Raw genomic sequence first — 20224 nt, 5'->3', positions numbered from 1 at the left:
TTTTATGTTTGGACCATAAGACACAAATCCAATGTTTTCTTGAAGCCCACAATAAAGGTTTATTTGCATATCTTTAAACAGAACAACATAATTTATTAGTTTTATTATCTAAACTTCTGGTGTGTTTTTAATCAAACACCAATATTTATATTTAAATGACTGCCTCATAAATTTAAAGGGCAGTCCAAACATTGTTTGGGAACAAAATAGCAAATATTTCTGACTGAATCCGCTTTCCTTTAAGTCTCATTTTGGTGTTTGAGTTTTTATAAAAAGAAAATAATTAAGTAGCTGGGTTTCCGTTATTTTCATATCCTACTAACGTTGAAACGTTGACATGAATAAGTTTGCTCAATCGGTCAATCCATCATCTTCCTACCACTTCCTGTTGTCTTCGTCAGCGGTAACGTCCATCTGATGATCACACGACTCCTGATGTGTTTCATTTAGTTTTATGAAATACATCCAACCACAAACACTTTATCAAAAAAAACATGTTTTTTTTTCTAAATTGTGTTTCCATTAAATACTCCTAATTAGCTTAATTAAATGGTCAATGGAAACGCAGCCAGTGGATAGTTTTTATTTTTTATCCAATGTTATCAGATTTTATAGACTTTCATAATTTTCTAGTTTTGGGCTTTTGGTTCCTGTACAAATATTTTTATGAGTTTATTGGCCAAATGATCTTTATTTCTCAAAATGTTCAGTTCTTTAGCTTTGATCATTTTGGTCTAATTTCACCCAAACTTTACGTGAGTGGTGGCAAAATATGAGTAAGACAAACACATCTTATCCAACAGTTCCTTTTTATTTATCATGCCAATTAATTTTAAATATTTTATCAACTTAAAGTTCCACATATAACATGGGAGAGAACAAAACAGGATTTAGACAATAAACTGGACAAATTGGAGGAAGGAATCATGGCGTTAGTGAGAATCTGCGTCTGGTTTGGACTCTGAGGTGGAAACCGGTCGAGGATGGAGGGAAGGAAGGTCAAAGGTGAGGGAAAGGTTAATCCAGCTCACTGGCACCAGCACCACCCTCATGGTGTTGGTGTAGCCAGAGCCGGGGCGCCAGCCGGTCACAACAATGGCCACGTCACCCGACTTGAAGAATTTACGGTATTTACCTGCAAAAAAAAAAAGGTGTGCATTATTTTAAGCAGAAGAAAATTGTTTTGCTGAACTTTGAAACAAACGATCACATTTCCTGCTCACCAACTTCCAGGGCGAAGTTCACGCGCAGGTCGACGTCCTCGGCCCAGACGTCGCTGGCGGGCTTGGTGTAGAGCACCGGGTAGATGCCACGGTACAGGTGGGCCTGGCGGGCCGTCATCCCGCAGCGGGTCACGGCGATGATGGGGGCGCGGGGCCGGTACCTGGACAGCAGGTAGGCTGACCTGCAGGGAGCAGGCAGCGGCTCGTTACCTCAGCAGGAGCCAAACGTGGAGGGAGAAACCAGCAGCCTGAACACACCAGTGATTCTGGTGGTGGCAGCATCATGTTGAGGGTTTGCTGAGGGCCAAATCCAGCCTGCATTACTATGTGGCCCTCTAGACAGGCCACAGATAATTAAATATTTGATCAGGTTTTGTGTGTATGGAGCCACATTACTTTAAATATTTAATTTTTAGAAGTACTCACTGAATTCATGTAATGCATTCTGCCTTTGACATCGATGATTTTAATGTTTATCCCTCTGTTAAACTTCATTCTGGGAAAATGAAGTTTTTCCCAGAACCTCAATTCAGTTTTGATTCTTCCGGTCACAATTCGATTTCATTTCAATGTTGATTTAGTAATAAGTAGCATACAAGTTATTTGAATTTGTATGCTACTTATACAAATAGCATACAAAATTATGAAATTATGAGACATTTTTGTTCGAGCTGCGTCTTTAAAATGATATTCAAAATAGCAGGCATACAAAATAAAATTCACATAAAAAAATACAAAAATAATTTATGCATTTAAAAGAAATTATGTGAAATAAATAAATTGGGTTTGTCCAGCAGGACAAATCCAAACATTCATATAGAGCCATAATAGATGTTCAGACTAAAGCCCAGTTGAAAATTTGTGGCCAGATATTTTCAATCACTCAAGTTTGACCTGAACTTGAGTGATTTTGCAGGGAAAAATGGTCTGAATATTTCTAAGAGGTGAAAGCTGTTAGAGACAGAACCCACAGGACTTTCTACTACAGATGCACCGATTCACTTGTTTCACTTCCGGTATCGATATCTGAGGTTCCCTATCGGCCAAACCGATACAGAAAAACAACTGAATTGATTTAAAACATTTCTTCTTTGAAACACAGATATAAATGTGCTGAATTATTAACTTATTTGGTAACTCTGCACCAGTGCAGCACATTTAAATACACCAAATATGTAACAACAAATCGATTAATTGTGCAATTAGGACAGTAACAGCCAATGTAAAATAAATAATACAGAAACTGAGTAGACAAAAGGTTGACTACTTTAGTCCAACAGGTAAACTTAAACAACAAATCTTCTTTCGAATGGTTCAGAAAGTGCAACTAAGGAATTTTAAATATAATGTAAAATAAATAATAAAGCATAGAATTAGACTGAATAGATCAGTATTTATGGATCGGTCTGATTGGTACCAGACTTTTTAAATATCGGTGCCGGTACAGATGTTACTATCGGACCGGTGCATCTTTCTAACATTGTTATTTTTAGATGTTTTACCTCTCCACCTTCCTCTGCTTGTTTTAAATTGTCTCTCTGCTTTTTTCTGCTGCAGAGTGAAAAATCATTGAGCTGGAAAACATCCACGAAGCAACACAAAGTTCCTCCCCCACACTGAAGCAGCCATGAGATCCATTGTTAAAACAGAAAGCTAAAGTATTTAAGCCGCTATAATCATCCGGTTGGTCCAGCTGACGCGTCTTCTGTGTCACATGCTGAGAGGAATGAACAGGGAGTTAAAATTAACCTGTAAAATGTCAGGGTTCACGTCTCAGAAGGTCACCAGCAGAAAGCAGATTGTGAAAGTTGGCACACTTCAGAGGCCGGCGTTAGAAGGAAGCGGAGGCGTCGGGATGGAGAAGTATCATAACGCAGCAGTCCGAGCGCCTGCAGCGGCGGCGGCGGCGGACCAAAGCGATGACTCAGAGAGCTGCTGAGGCAAGCGGCGCAGCGCGGCCTCACCTGCCCGTCTTGGTGAGCACAATGATGGCGCTGGCGCAGCACTTGAAGGAAGCCTCCACGGCGCCGATGGCGACGGACTCAGTGGGGTCACGGGTCAGGTTAGAGGTGCGTCGCAGCTCCTCGAACATCTGCCTGTGGAACATGGCGGCCTCGGCTTCGCGGGCGATCTGAACGCAGGAAGCAGGACATTTTATAAAAACAGAGTAAACTGGGCTGCAAGCCGCACATGCTGGGTTCAGCTGGTCTGCATTCACAGGACAAAAAGATAAACGAACATTTCTGGCAGAAGAAGTCCTAAATATAATGCAGGATGTTAAACTCATGTTCATTCAGGCTGCATGAAAACCATGAATGTCCTCAAAAGGCCAACAGTGGAAAAATCTACACTGAAAATAAAGAATGGAACTACAACTTAAAAAATTCAGCTAATTTATTACATGTTACATTTATTTAAGTTTGTCTAACATGACAACTTAATATATTTGTTTGAATTAATTGTATTACTTGTAACAAATTAACTATATATTTTTTTATTTGATTCGTTTATTCATTGCAGATTGGGTCTTAAAACCAAGAAAACAAGCAACCAGTAGGACAGAGAAAACGTGCATAGAAAACCAAGAACAAAATAATGATACAACTTAAAGCATAAAACTTTACAAGCCTGCCACATTTATACTGACATTAAATTATGCACAACTGGACTAACACATTACTGCTCCTGACTGAAATTATTTGAGCAGGAATAAATGATTTAGGAAACCTGTAATCTGTTAATCTACGCTGTAATAATCCTGTGAAGTCGCTGTGCTCTGTGTCAGCTCTGCTGCTAGCCTGTCGCGTGTGTGAGCGGGTCTCACCATGTGCTGGGTGCGCACCGCCTCCAGAGGGTAGTCTCCCTTGGCGGTCTCGCCGCTCAGCATGATGCAGTCGCTGCCGTCCAGCACGGCGTTGGCCACGTCGGTGGCCTCGGCGCGGGTCGGGCGCGGCTTCTTGGTCATGCTCTCCAGCATCTTAACCGGAACCATAAACCAACTTTGTGAACATTTTATGTCTGACTTCACAAGCTGCCACACTTTAAAAAATTTAGAGTAAATTTCGGCAGCAGGGCAGCCAGCCAGATACTATAAACTTTACAGTAACCTTAGTGCAATTTTATTATATTTTTACTGTGAATTTTTTACATTTTTATTGTAAATTTATTACTGTTTTACAGTATTTTTATTACAGTTGAGCAGAAATTGTACTACATAGTTACTGTAATATCAGTACATTGTTGACATGCAGAGAATCAGACCTGTGTGGCGCAGATGATGGGTTTGCCGATCCCGGTTGCATCGGCCCGTCATCATCTTCTGGGCGACGAACACCTTCTCTGTTGGGATCTCGATGCCCAGGTCGCCGCGGGCAACCATGATGCCGTCGCTGGCCTCCAGGATCTCATCAAACCTGACAGAACAATGAGAAACACCTTCAGTAAATCCAGAAGCCGGCGCCGCGAAGCAGCTTCAGCAGGACGGACGAAGAGCCGCCCACCGGCACACGCCCTCGTGGTTCTCCAGCTTGCTGATGATTTTGATGTCCTTGCCCTTCTCGCCCAGAACCTTCCTCACGGCGTGAACGTCGCCCGCCTTGCGGATGAAAGAGGCGAAGACCATGTCGATGTTCTGCTCCAGGCCGAACTGCAGGTCCTGGATGTCCTTCTCGGACAGAGCCGGCAGGTCGACGGCCGCGCCCGGCAGGTTGACGCCCTTCTTGCTGCCCAGCATGCCACCGTTCTCAATCTCACACATCAGGTAGTCGTTTCCTTTACATCACACCCAGCACAAAGACAGAGATCCAAAGGAATAAAATCAGCGACTCAACGTGTTTTATAACACTGTCAGAGGAAACTTTCCATATTTTGTCATAATGCAAACACAATGTTAAAGATGTGGACGGGCCTCTATCAACAAGAAATATTGCTGGACGATAAATTGTCCCAGAAGTTATTGCAATGAACAATAATATTGTTTTGAGGAGAGGTGCACCGATTTATCGGTGCCGATTTTCTTAATTTTGGGAGATCGGTGATCGGCCGATTTTTACATATAAAACCGATCTTATCCACCGATCTTATCTATGTCAGCTAATGAATCACTGTCCTCATTTTGCTCTCTGGTGAGAAAGGTTTGACTGACAGACTGGCTCACCAAGTTATGTCTGCACATTTACAATTAACAATAGTTGCCCTCACTGTTGCCATACTGAGCAACATTTCAGACAAAAAAGTTGGTATCGGCCAAAATCGGAATCGGCAGGTTAAGCTTTTTAAAAGATCGGTAATCGGCGATCGGCCAGAAAAGTGCAATCGGTGCACCCCTTTTTGAGACCATTTTCAAGTAATATAATGCTAACAGCATAATAATACAAAACACATTCTCAAAGATCAATAAACTTTCAATTCTAGTGAATGTTTAACACAGGAACAGGAAGACATTTTAAATATTCAAAATAAATAAACACAACAGAAAAAACCCCTAAAATGAATAATTAAGTCTCTGTAAACAAAATTGTCCTTCAAAAGAAGGTCTAGTTGAGACCAAACACCAGACTGAAAACTTCAACCAGTTTTTGGTAGAAATAAATAAATAAATTATGCAAATAGAAAACATTGATCTCGCTTTAATTTATTATGTATTTAATTGAGTTACTGTTTATTGAGACAGACGTGGTGGTGGAGAAAGTACTCAACCACAAAATCTACAAATAAACACACAAAAATTACTGAAATAGCAACATTTCAGACAAAAAAAAATTGGTATCGGCCAAAATCAGAATTCAGTGACAGGAAGTATTTTCTTTCTTCTTTTTTTTAATACTTAAAGTATTGAGAGTAAAAGTACTTGTTGAATGTATTTGCTATTACAATAATCTAGAATATCTGTAAGTGTGACTGACTACTGTATGTTTATTTTCTTTAGTACATCAATAGTGTTGCAGCATTTTAATGAACAATGCTGAATGTTTTTATCGTGTTTAGTCTGTGGCACAGTTTAAAGGAATGATTTTACCTCTGGAAGATTTTATTGAACAAAAAGTAAAACAAACTGTAAAAACACAAAATCTTCCCAAGTATTTTTCAAAGTTTTGGTTTAGTTTCTAGTGAAAATATTTTAGTTCACTTGAAATATGAGAAAACTAACATAAGTAACTTCTCAGCAAGAAATATGAGCTTTTAAAATCAATAATTCTTTAACATTGATGGAAAAGTTCCATAGGCAGATTATTGCACTTATAAAATGGGAAAAGTGAAATAATCTGCCAGTGGAACCAGTACTTTTCCATCAGTTTTAACGAATAAGTGACTTAAAACAAGCTCCTATTTCTTGATTAAAAAAAATTACAGATTTTTTAAAGATAATCTAGATCAAAAATACTTGGGAAGATTTAGTGTTTTTGCAGTCAATGTGTTATTTTAACTGCAGTAAACACATTCAAGGCAGTAATATTTTTATTTGCTGACACTAACGATGGATCCCCTGTTTTCTCTGAGGGTATATTTATGAACGTCTATCAAAACACCCCTAGAAATACTGTGAAGTTTGTGTTTGCAACGTGGCAAATTGTGAAGAAGTTTGGGGGTAAAATTACTTTTGCAGAATATTCTGCATGAACAAAGAGTAGCTGTTTGTTTCCGCTCTTACCGACTTCTTTAACTTTGAGTGAAATCAGACCGTCGTCTATGTAGACGTTGCTGCCGATCTGCACCACCTTGATGATGTTTTTGTAGTCGAGCCACAGAGTTTTCTCATCGCAGTTGTCCTTGTGCTGATCGTTTGTGGTGACCTTGATGGTTTCGCCCTTTTTGAGCTCCACCTCAGCAGTGCCGCTCTGATAAAAACATAGAGCCATTACAGTCATTAGTCCTCCATAAATCAAACACTTGCCTCGTGTAATTTGGCAGGAACTCACGCCCTTGATGAGACCGGTCCTGATTTCTGGTCCCTTGGTGTCCAGAGCGATGGCCACCGGCCTGTATTCAATAGATCCGGGCCCAAAGCTCTCGGTCGCCTCGCGGATATTATTGATAGTTTCTGCATGGTACTGAGAAACAAAAAGATGTCACAATAATCCTTCAGATCTTTGTAGCTCTACTCCACAAAAACACAAAATCTTACCAAGTATTTTTGGTTCTAGTTTCTAGCGAAACTAGAACCAAAAACAAAACAATAGAAATAAAACAAAACTAACTTATAACTTCTCAGCAAGAAATATGACCTTATTTTAAGCCAATAATTCCTTAATATTGATGAAAATATGTTTGTTCCACTGACAGATTAGGGGTTGCTAGGTGGCTGGGGTTACCTAGCAACCAGCCAAGACCAGGACGTCGCCTAGCAACCAAGTACTACTTCCACTAGCAGATTATTTCATTGATGACAAGACATTTTGTCCATGTTATAAGTGAAATAATCTGCCTATGGAACTAGAACTTTCTCATCAATTTTAATTAAAATATTGACTTAAAACAAGCTAATATTTTTGTTGAAAAGTTAATTGTATCTTAGTTATGTTAGTCTTGTTTCGAGTCTACCAAGATATTTGCAATAGAAACTACACCAAAAGTACTTGGTAAGATGTTGTGTTGTTGCAGTGAGCAATGGATGGATTTAAATTTAAATGGGCAGTATTATGTATTTTCCAGCCACCTTGGTGTCATTTTATAACACAGTCAAGTAACTACAGTATGTTAAATTCAGTTGTTATAAAAATGATGTATATCAAATATGACAAATTTAAGTCATGACGTCCTGACTTTGTAGTTTAACATTGGGCCTCTGTCTCTTTAAGAAACTCCAGCTCTTTCTGAAACTCCACCTTCAGGAAATCACCACCTCCTCTATTGACTCTTTAACAACGTTTTTTTTACCAGCGTTGCACCGAAAAGCAGCTGCTACAATTAGGCCAGCTGATGCGCAGTTCAACCAGGTGTTTGCTAATTGCTGCTGGCTAGTCTGAAGGAGCTGACTTGTGGAGTTGGAAGCTTGGAAACTGCAGCTCTGAGCTGCGTCTCGAAGGCGGGGCTAGGTCCACCTAGGCGTTTTGAACAGCTGAATGGTTGCTATGGAGATTAAAGGATTTCTCAAACATGCATGAAATAATCAAAACAACCCTCCGGGGAATAACATTATAACATGATGTAAAGCTAAAAAACAGTCTTTAACAAACTCAAAACACGGAGTTTTATTTCTGCAGGCAAAAACTCATCTGGACTCGTATCCCGTTCCCAAAGCGTAAACTGGAGCAACAGGTGGTCACATTGTCAGGCAAAGAGCAGCAGCATATTTTTAGCGCAGGACCTTCAGCCTAGCTGTGCTTTAAATACGCACTTTGAGCTGCTGAACTGCATCACTTCAACTCCTGCTGTACAACTGGAAAAAATGGCAACAAGCAAATTAAAGTATCACAAGCAAAAATCTCCTAGAGAAGAAAGAGCGAGCGCAGCCTGCTGCTCCTTCTCTGCATGCCCTCCGCTCCCACTGTTGCTGTGAGCCGCTTTCCTATTTATAGCTGACAACTGCCACACCAACCAGACAGAGGTCACATCTATTTTCCCTCTCTCCTCAAAATGAATCATTTGGTTGTCATTTTCCAAAGGCATTATTATTCACTAAACAGAAGATTGGGTATATATATATATTTTTAATTCAATCCGTCAGGTCTGACCTGTGTTACTGAAAGGGCTGCAGTTAACTTTTAAAGCTCCACGTCACGATTCTGGACGTCCACTCAGGTGACAGTCAGCGGGGTCGTGACTTTTAAAGGTAAAGAGTCAAGGAGTTAAGGTCAGTGGCTGACCGACCAAAGCGTTTTTATCCTAAGATACAGGCGGAGTGCTGAAGGGTCAACTACGAGCTCTGAGATCATGTAACCGGCGGTTAGCAGGCGGCAGGACAAATGCCAGCCTGATTCAGTGAAACACATGCATGGAGCTTCAATCTGCTGCTGCACTGTTTTATCAGTGTTTAGCTTTAAAATCTGATCGTAAATCAATATTGACATGTATCTAGGGCTGTCACAAGCAGCAATAAATCAATTAATCCCACCATGGATTAAACTGAGTTCAATAGTTTAAGTTTGGATGACTTATTGTTTTTCTCTTTACTCTCTTTCTACCAAAAACTGGATGACAAAATTCTTCAGTCTGGTGTTTTGGTCTCAACTAACTCAACTTTTGAAGGACAATGTTGTTTGCAGAGACTTTATTATTAATTTTATTTGTTGTTTCTGTTGTTTTGTTTATTTATTTTTGGAGATTTAAAATGTCTCCCAGCTCCAGTGTTAAATGTTTATTAGACTTTAAAGTTTATTGATGTTTGAGAATCTGTTCTTGCATTATTATGCCATTATTACCGTTATGTTACTTAAAAATGGTCTCAAAACAACAGCATTACCATTTATCACGATAACTTCTGGGATGATTTATCGTCCAGTAATGCTTAAGGCGACAGGCCTGCGTACGTGTCGTTGCTTCTCTACTCACTTCATGTGTACCGTGAGAGAAGTTCATTCTTGCAACGTTCATCCCGGCTTTGATCATTTCTTTGGCCATCTCCACGGATCTGGAGGCAGGTCCTACGTAACAAAGCAGGCTTGTTAACATGCCGTGATGAACAGAGAATCTGCGCGCCGCGGTGATTCGTCTGACCGATTGTGCAGATGATGCCAGTGTTGCGAGACACGGCCGGCTCGGAGTTGATGTCCAGCAGGCACATGTGCTCGATGAAAGTGTCGGCCATGGCGGCGGACAGCTGCTGGGTCTGCATGATGGTAGGGACGGCGTCCTTCGGCTTGGACATGTTTGGGCTGGAGTCTGCAGGGATCGTCTTGGCGGCACAAAGGAAGGCGCGATGTGACACGTGACCAACATATTTTTGTAATATTTGTAAGTTGTTGAAGCAGTTGATTTGAATTTTGTGTTTAATTTAGTCTTGTTTGTGTCTTAAGAAATACCTTTATGTCTTTTTAGAAATGTTTGTACAGGATTCTTATATGAGATCCTTAAACAGAGTTGATCTGTGTGATTTTGATCAAATGTAAAGTCTGTCCACTTGTTGACTGTGTTTTCTTTATAATATTGTAAGATTTTGTTTTTATTATGTAAAGCTGCTGAAATGTGCTACATAAATAAACTTGATTAATATAATAAAACTTGATGTCTAATTATTATTTTTGATTTTCGTTGCTATAGGTTAGAGCATGGTGTTCAGCTTTGGAAGAGGTGCCTGCATGACATTTGCATTTAAAAACAACGCATGAAAACAACCAGAAACAATAGAGGAAACATGAAAAACCTGTCTCTAAAAAATATCTTTCTCTTATTATAGATAACTTCTAGTTCTTATTTGAAGCACCAGGTCAACAGGAGCTCAGAAAATAGCTTCTGTAAAAGACAGAAAAATACAGGATGCCCCTGATTTCCTGTCTCTCAGTGACACTGAACACAATAACAGAGCCAAGGGAGAAACATAAACAGTTTTTATGCTGCTAAGGTGCAATAATGATTGAAAATCCTCCGCTGAGTTAAGCTGTAATGCTAAATGGCTGACATATTCCTGTCGTCAGCATTTTCTCTCTTGGAAATTATCATGTAAATTTAATCTACCATGAAACATATCAAATGAAATGAACTGTCTCTGGTCACGTTAAATATCTATTTATCAAAGTAACTGGCATCAACAGGTTTGCTAAAGGTCACTACTAAAAATATATGAACCTATAACAGTTAAATAGCCAGATGGACGCCATAGTTTACAGAGCAACAGGTAAAACTCGCAGGTGTTAGATTATTTTTAAAGAATAATGACTTTTTATGATTTAATTAATAAAGACCCAAACTAAGATGTTATGTCAACATTTGTAAAATGAAAACAAGTTAAAAAAAAAAAAAGGTGCAAAGAAAAGATTGAAATACTACAATAAATGAACATAAAACAGTATATTACCGTGCTGTTTAGAATGTTTTAAGGCACCCAACTTCGCTTACCTACTGGGTGAACTTTGCAGGGGACCAAGGCGCCGCCCTCCCTGCTGGAGCGCCTGCGTTTTATTCCAGCAGGGACTACTTTCTTGTGCGCATTAAGCAGCTTCTACAACCGGACACCCCGGGCGCGACGTTTGGGGATCAGATAGCTGCACAGATCATCTAAGGTGGACGACCTTAACGCATGACGTTTGGTGTACTATATTTTATGTTATTTTATTAAAGAAAGCCTTAAAGTTAACCAAATATTGAGTCGGATGGAGCGCAGGTGCAATTTCTCTTCCCCTGGCCAATCACGGCGCTTTCAGATCATTATACTTGTGCAGAAACATTTCTTAAAGCCGTTAAATCTTCAACCTGATTGTGTGTAATATCAATCTTTAAACAAAGATGTTTTTTTTTTTATTTCTTTCCTTGTGCCTTGTGGACTAAATTAGCCCCCCGACCTCTAAACTTATCTTGTAAACATTTTAAATAAAAACAAACAAACTTTAAAAAGCTCTTCCAGATGCTATACAGCTAAGAAAATGCAAATATAAAAGATAGAAAGAAAGGAAAAATCTTTATTTTGTTTACTAAAACAATTGTGTAACACGTGACTAGCTAGACACCCGATAAAATGCGTCCTTTTCTTAAATGTATTTAAAAAACCTATTTTTGTAACTGAAATGCAACAGAAGGAAAAATTATTTCACAAGATTAACGCTGAACTCTAAACGTTGTTGTAACTGAAATATAACAGAAATATGCTTTACTAGCCGCTAAGCTAAAAAAAAAAATAAAAAATGAACATGTACACTGCTCTACATTTTATCACACGTCAAAATGTCTTCCAAACAAACAAATACTTACATAACAGGACGTTTTCCAGGGTGCACAGTAAAGAACATTGAGAAACTTAATTAGCTAAAATTCTTGTAAGGTTACCAGAAAAAAAATAAGACAAAGATTGTTTGATACGAAGAGCGCTCACTCGGTCATATTTCTGCAAATACAATGAGACACAAGTGGTTTCTGACACGGATGTCACTCTGGTCACATTTCAAAACATTTGGCATTCTAAAAATGGATTTAGTCTTGCAATTATGAACTTATTAAGGTAACTTACTTTCACTTCAAACCATTTTACCGTATTTGACAGAATAGCATCACAGGAACATAAGCTCCCATAAAATATCCTTATTTGATTGGGTCTTGCTAGCTGTTTTGCAGAAATATGGGAAAAGTTTTCCTTCTGTTAAGATTTTCTCTTTCTTAAATATAACTGAGTCTTAGGATCATTGTAGGTAGCAGTAAAAAATAGAAATACATTTCTGACAAAAATCTAATAAATTTTGACATTAATCTTAGAATTTTTCTAGAAAAATACTCAGACATTTATGAGATGCAAAAGTTGAACATTTGCCAGAAAAATTCTGAAATTTTTCGATTAATCTCAGAAATGTTCTAAAAAGAGATTCAGAAATTTCTCAGCTCCAAAAGGCAAAAACATTGGTAAGCACGGAAATTTTGAGATTAATCTCAGAGAGAGAATTACTTGAACAATTCTGAGCTTTAAAAGTAAAAAGAAAAAAAATGCTAAAAGAAATTAAGACATTTTGAGTTTAATCTCAGAAATTTTGTAGAAAAAAGGTATATTTTTCAAAGTTGAACATTTTCGACTTTTGGAAATTTTTCTGAATTTCAAAAGTCTAAATTTCCAACTTTTGATACTCAGAAAATTCTGAGATTTTTCTTGCAGACTGAGGCCTTTTTAAACTCAGAAACTTCCATGTTTTTTTTCTAGAAAATTTCTGAAATTAATCCAAAGATTTCTGAGTTTTTTGGCAGAAATGTACTAATCCTATTTATCTATCTGAACATTGAATATTATAACATGGTTTTAATTACAAATCTTTGGTAATTATTGAGTCAGTAGGTGATATATTTCATTAAATTGAGATAAGGGGATTAAATAAGAGCACTGCAAAAACAAAAAATCTTGTGTTTTTTCAAGTAATTTTGGTCTAGTTTCTAGAAAAAATATCTTAAACTCAAATTAACTTAAAAGTAACTTTTCAGCAAGAAAAAAGTACTTTTTTTGAAGTAAATAATTCCTTAATATAGAAAAAGTACTAGTTCTATTGGCAGATAAATTAACTTATGGAAAAATGTCTTGCTATAAGTGAAAAAATCTGCCAGCAGAACTAATATTTTTTAATCAATATTAAGGAATTATTTGCTGAAAACAAGCTCAGATTTCTTGCTGAAAGGTTACTTGTAAGTTAGTAATGTTTGTTTCAAGTGTACTAAGATGTTTGCATCAGAAACTAAACCAAAAGAAATACTTGGCAAGACTTTGTGTTTTTGCAGAGTGATCACTTCTTCTTAGTCTTTTTAAAAATAAAAGTAGTGGTAACCAAATTTGGTTCTTGGTTATGTATGCACATGTTTTTCTTTGTCCTACTTATTTTCTTGTTGTTGTTTTTTTTTACCTATTTGAAATAAACAAATACAGATACAAAAAAATCTACGATGGGCTTTAAACACATCATACTTAAATGCATAATTATTATCTTTAGTTATAAACAAACAGCAATAAACAGTCAGTTCAGTAGTTTTTATGTCTGTCTTCTCTCAGAAGGCTTTTTCGTTTTGTGTTTTTTAGATCAGCAGGGTTCCTCTGCTTGCTGCCACACATGCCGTTCTTCAGAGACCTGATGGAGTTATTACCCTGTCAGGAAGGAGACAGGCGATGACTCAAGTGCATGTAACCTTATTATTGACCGACTCGGTGGGCAGGACACCAACACCCAGATTTCTGGTTAGGCTCAGGCAGAAACTTCACCAAAAATAGAGGGTGGATGTGCACCTCCGTCTGGCTGTTATGTTGTCACGATAGATCATGTCACACAGATCTGAACGACCACTAGTTCCAAGACACATATCCAACATACCGTAGCTCACATAAAATCAAATCCTCCCCCTGGCCGTTTTCAGCACATACCTACAGATTCCTGTCTGGTAATGAATATGGTCAAGATGTTCTGTCTCATTACGGTCTGGAAATGCAGCCAATACAAGGGGAAGGGAGTTCGTCTTTTCTTTTTTTACCAAATCCAGAACATGCACTTCAAAAACACAAAATCTTATTTAGTATTTTTGATCTATTTTCTAGTGAAAATATTGTAATATATTTGCAACAAGTAACTTTTTATCAAGATATAAGAGCTTGCTTTAAGTCAAATATGCCTTAATATTGATGAAAAAGTACTGGTTCCACTCATAACATGGGAAAATGGCTTGTTATAACTGAAATTAATACTTTTTAAATAATTATTAAGGCATTATTTACTTAAAACAAGCTCTTATATTTTCCTGAAAAGTTACATGTAAGTTACATGTAACCTCCTCCATGGGCTGCCACCTTATCGTGGTGGAGGGGTTTGAGTGTCCCAATGATCCTAGGAGCTATGCTGTCTGGGGCTTCATGCCCCTGGTAGGGTCACCCAAGGCAGACAGGTCCTAGGTGAGGGACCAGACAAAGAGCAGCCCAAAGACCCCAATGATGAAGGAAAACTTTGGACTTGGTGTTCCCTCGCCCGGACGCGGGTCACCGGGGCCCCACTCTGGAGCCAGGCCTGGAGGGGGGGCACGATGGCGAGCGTCTGGTGGCCGGGCTTTTACCCATGGAGCCCGGCCGGGCTCAGCCCGAAGAGGAAACATGGGCCCCCCCTCCCATGGGCCCACCACCCGTGGGAGGGGCCAAAGGGGTCGGGTGCAGTGTGGGATGGGTGGCAGCAGAGGGAGGGGACCCTGGCGGTCCGATCCTCGGTTGCAGAAACTGGCTCTTGGGACGTGGAATGTCACCTCTCTGGTGGGGAAGGAGCCGGAGCTAGTGCGTGAGGTCGAGAGGTTCCGGCTAGAAATAGTCGGTCTCACCTCGACGCACGGCTCTGGTTCTGGAACCAGTCTCCTTGAGAGGGGCTGGACATACTTCCACTCTGGAGTTGCCCAGGGTGAGAGGCGTCGGGCAGGAGTGGGCATACTTGTTGCTCCCCATCTCGGCGCCTGTACGTTGGGGTTTACCCCGGTGAACGAGAGGGTAGCATCCCTCCGCCTACGGGTGGGGGGACGGGTTCTGACTGTCGTTTGTGCTTACGGGCCGAACGACAGTTCAGATTACCCACCCTTTTTGGAGTCCTTAGAGGGGGTACTGGAGAGTGCTCCTCCTGGGGACTCCCTTGTTCTGCTGGGGGACTTCAACGCTCACGTGGGCAATGACAGTGAGACCTGGAGGGGCGTGGTTGGGAGGAACGGCCCGCCCGACCTGAACTCGAGCGGTGTTCTGTTGCTGGACTTCTGTGCTCGCCATGGATTGTCCATAACGAACACCATGTTCAAGCATAAGGGTGTCCATATGTGCACTTGGCACCAGGACACCCTAGGCCGCAGTTCGATGATCGACTTTGTCATCGTTTCATCAGATCTGCGGCCGTATGTCTTGGACACTCGGGTGAAGAGAGGTGCGGAGCTGTCCACTGACCACTACCTGGTGGTGAGTTGGCTCCGGTGGTGGGGGCGAAAGCCGGTCAGACCTGGCAGGCCCAAACGTGTTGTGAGGGTCTGCTGGGAACGTCTGGCGGAATCCCCTGTGAGACGGAGCTTTAACTCCCATCTCCGGCAAAACTTCGAACACGTCCCGGGGGAGGTGGGGGACATGGAGTCTGAGTGGACCGTGTTCCGTGCCTCCATTGTCGAGGCGGCCGATCGGAGCTGTGGCCGCAAGGTTGTCGGTGCCTGTCGCGGCGGCAACCCTCGAACCTGCTGGTGGACACCTTCGGTGAGGGATGCCGTCAGGCTGAAGAAGGAGTCCTATCGGGCCTTTTTGGCCTGTGGGACTCCGGAAGCAGCTGATGGGTACCGGCGGGCGAAGCGGCATGCGGCTCGGGCGGTTGCTGAGGCAAAAACCCGGGCGTGGGAGGAGTTTGGAGAGGCCATGGAGAAAGACTTCCGTACGGCTTCGAGGCGATTCTGGTCCACCATCCGGCGTCTCAGGGGGGGGAAGCGGTGCAGCACCAACACTGTTTATAGTGGGGATGGTGTGCTGCTGACCTCTACTCGGGACGTTGTGGGCCGGTGGGCAGAGTACTTCGAAGACCTCCTCAATCCCACCAACATGCCTTCCACTGAGGAAGCGGAGCCTGGGGACTCTGGGTTGGGCTCTCCAATCTCTGGGGACGAGGTCGCCGAGGTGGTTAAAAAGCTCCTCGGTGGCAGGGCCCCGGGGGTGGATGAGATCCGCCCGGAGTTCCTTAAGGCTCTGGATGTTGTAGGGTTGTGTTGGTTGACGCGACTCTGCAATGTCGCATGGACATCGGGGGCAGTTCCCCTGGATTGGCAGACTGGGGTGGTGGTCCCCCTGTTCAAAAAGGGGGACCGGAGGGTGTGCTCCAATTATAGAGGGGTCACACTCTTAAGCCTCCCTGGCAAGGTCTATTCAGGGGTCCTGGAGAGGAGGGTCCGTCGGATAGTCGAACCTCGGATTCAGGAAGAGCAGTGTGGTTTTCGTCCTGGTCGTGGAACGCTGGACCAGCTCTACACCCTCGGCAGGGTCCTGGAGGGTGCATGGGAGTTCGCCCAACCAGTCTACATGTGTTTTGTGGACCTGGAGAAGGCGTTCGACCGTGTCCCTCGGGGAGCCCTGTGGGGGGTTCTCCGGGAGTATGGGGTACCGGGCCCTTTGATACGGGCTGTCAGGTCCCTGTATGACCGGTGTCAGAGTCTGGTCCGCATTGCCGGCAGTAAGTCGGGCTCGTTTCCGGTGAGAGTTGGACTCCGCCAGGGCTGCCCTTTGTCACCGATTCTGTTCATCACTTTCATGGACAGAATTTCTAGGCGCAGCCAAGGTGTTGAGGGGATCCGATTTGGTGGCCTTAGGATCTCATCTCTGCTTTTTGCAGACGATGTGGTCCTTTTGGCTTCATCAGATCGTGATCTGCAGCTCTCGCTGGAGCGGTTCGCAGCCGAGTGTGACGCGGCCGGGATGAGGATCAGTGCCTCCAAATCCGAGGCCATGGTCTTGAGCCGGAAAAGGGTAGAGTGCCTTCTCCGGGTCAGGGGGGGTGTCCTGCCCCAAGTGGAGGAGTTTAAGTATCTCGGGATCTTGTTCACGAATGGGGGAAGAAGGGAGCGGGAGATCGACAGGCGGATTGGCGCAGCGTCTGCTGTCAAGCGGGCGCTGTACCGGTCCGTCGTGGTGAAGAGAGAGCTGAGCCAAAAAGCGAAGCTCTCGATTTACCGGTCGATCTACGTTCCCACCCTCATCTATGGTCATGAGCTTTGGGTCATGACCGAAAGAACGAGATCGCGGATACAAGCGGCCGAAATGGGTTTTCTCCGTAGGGTGGCTGGGCTCTCCCTTAGAGATAGGGTGAGAAGCTCAGTCATCCGGGAGGGACTCAGAGTAGAGCCGCTGCTCCTTCACATCGAGAGGAGCCAGTTGAGGTGGCTCGGGCATCTGGTCAGGATGCCTCCTAGACGCCTCCCTGGTGAGGTGTTCCGGGCACGTCCCACCGGGAGGAGGCCCCGGGGAAGACCCAGGACACGCTGGAGGGACTATGTCTCTCGGCTGGCCTGGGAACGCCTCGGGATTCCCCCGGAGGAGCTAGAAGAAGTGGCTGGGGAGAGGGAAGTCTGGGCCTCCCTTCTGAAGCTGCTACCCCCGCGACCCGACCTCGGATAAGCGGAAGAAGATGGATGGATGGATGGAGTTACATGTAAGTTAATTTTGTCTTATTTCAAGTATAGAAGAGTATTTGCACTAGAGACTATAGTCCAAATTTACTTGCTAAAACGTTTGTGTTTTTGCAGTGTGGATAATTTTCATTCTGAAAACAAACAAACATGACAAATACTGGTTTTAATTCCCAGATCGAAGAAAAACCTCACTATGTTTTCATATAATTTAACAAGTCTAAATTTGCTGAGTTTTTGCTCAAATGGCACAAAGGTTCAAAACTTAAATAAACTTATAAATTGGCCAATATTTTGCAGCATGCAAGGACTTTCATTTTTTAGGAAGGAGAAAACTGATTCCAAACCTTTACCCAATACAGAAAAGGACACATTTACACACCGTAAATCCAGAAGAAGCCACTGCTTCAGAGAAAATGCACAACTCCACTCAGAGTGAAATTCATTTGAAGTCTAGAATAATAATAAAATCAAACAGATTAACAATTACAGCTGTCCTGAAACACAACCCATTACAACTATAGAACAGAACCTAAGGTCATGAAAGTCTCTTTAAGTCATATTTAATTTCATGTGTCTATTTCCTATAATTTTAAACATTGGCTAAAAGTGCTGTGCAACAGTAAAACGCTGTGAAACCAGAATGTGGGACACGCTCAACAACTCAGCTCCAGCTCCCTCTTGTGGTCGATTGGCTGAACTGTCTTAAACCTCCTTTAACTTCACCTGTTTGCAGTTTTATCCTGGACAATAAAACTAGGTAATCTGCTGAAGTATTATAACCTGATTAGCGCCTGACAAGCCATTTATTGGAGACGTGTGAACATTATGCAGACGTCACTTGAAATAAATTAGAAGACAAACAAGACCAAGTCCATTTTCGTTGCCTTATACAAGATCACTTCGCAAAGTACGTGCTTGAGGAAGGAAATCCAGATCATCCTCGGGGATCCCGGAGCATATCCAGTTCAGAAGGGATGAGCAGCTATTCACAGACGTTCTCCAGTCCATCTGGTTCAGCTTCAGCTATTTTCCAAAGAATAAAGCGCAAAAATGTCAGTGGAAACTGCATCATTTTCCATCCACTTCACAATAAGGCTGCAACCAACGATTATTTTAATTAAGAATTCCCACATCGATTATTCTGACCGTTAATCGGATGGAAAAAATCTGGCACATTCTGCAGATTTTTCATTTAAGTCTAATATATATTAGAGGTACATTAAAATATGCAAATAAACAAACAATCCAATTCCTTTTTAAATAAGAAAATAAACATTTTATCGTCAAATAAGACAACATCCCCCTAGTATGTTTGATCATTTGTAGCAAAAAAGAAATACAATCAACAACATCTAAAATAGAAGTCAGTCCTTTCTGCTATATGTATTGAGATATTGTAGGGCTAGTCAGTCAATATTCTTTTAAGATTACCTGATTTATAAGTGTAAAGTAAAAGGTTCTAAATGGGAATTTTAAAATATTTTTTTAATAGAATTTGAACCAGGTGTCACCAAAACTGTCTGTTGAAGATATTTTGGTCAAACATATTTACAGACAAAGGATTTTTAAACATCTTACATAAAAATATATATTTACATTTTGTACAGTTTCGGCTTAATTACAGCTCTGAATAAGTTATTCTTTCAGAAATTGGCCTTATTTTGAGTCTGTATCCTCTAGCTAGCTGTTAATTGATTACTAAATTAGCTGACTGTTATTTTAATAATCATCACATTAATCAGATTCATCATTTCAGCCCTACTTCAAAATTGTTATTATTATTTCCCCGTTGTGTTGAGCCATCATATTACATTTTAATAAAATATACTGAAGTGTGTGGTTATAATGAGGGAACATATGAAAAGGTTAAAGTTGTGTGAATACTTTTGCAGCATATTTTGGAGAGAATACATATAAGTCGTTTTGAGGAAATTGTAATATGATTACAGGAGAGCTATTCAACACATTCGAATGACACACAACTTATCATGAACTGTGTGATGATGTGAGAGCTCTGGTGGAGCCAGCTATACATTGTCCCAATAAAACATCCCCCCATCATCCTCCTAACACTTCCTGTAGTCTTCTTTTGTTGTTTTCGCCAGTAGTAATATCCGGCTGATGATGACGTCACTTGTGTGATCCGGGGAAAAAAGTGTTTCCAATGCAGTTTTGCTAAATGCATCTATTTCGACCCGGCTTTTATCAAAAAGCTTGAGTTTTGTTTTTGTTTTTAATCAAAATTCGCGTTTCCGTTAAGCAAATTTATTTTT

At 41.3% G+C, this 20224-nt stretch overlaps 1 protein-coding gene across 1 annotated transcript; it reads right to left on the bottom strand.

Moving 5' to 3' along the window:
• Positions 1-790: 790 nt before the first annotated feature.
• On the bottom strand, positions 791-11338 carry LOC116709970 (pyruvate kinase PKM-like). Its single transcript, XM_032548737.1, is given in 12 exon segments — positions 791-1135; positions 1224-1405; positions 3188-3354; positions 4048-4200; positions 4485-4514; positions 4516-4636; positions 4724-4994; positions 6874-7060; positions 7142-7273; positions 9714-9805; positions 9879-10056; positions 11217-11338. Coding segments are annotated over 11 exon segments (1689 nt in total). The 5' UTR covers positions 10030-10056; positions 11217-11338; the 3' UTR covers positions 791-932.
• Positions 11339-20224: the final 8886 nt, after the last annotated feature.

Source organism: Xiphophorus hellerii, chromosome 2 (assembly GCF_003331165.1).
Source record: "Xiphophorus hellerii strain 12219 chromosome 2, Xiphophorus_hellerii-4.1, whole genome shotgun sequence".
In the NCBI taxonomy this organism is placed as follows: Eukaryota; Metazoa; Chordata; class Actinopteri; order Cyprinodontiformes; family Poeciliidae; genus Xiphophorus; species Xiphophorus hellerii.
Note: the sequence above shows the minus strand (reverse complement) of the source record. Positions and strands in the feature narration are given on the sequence as shown.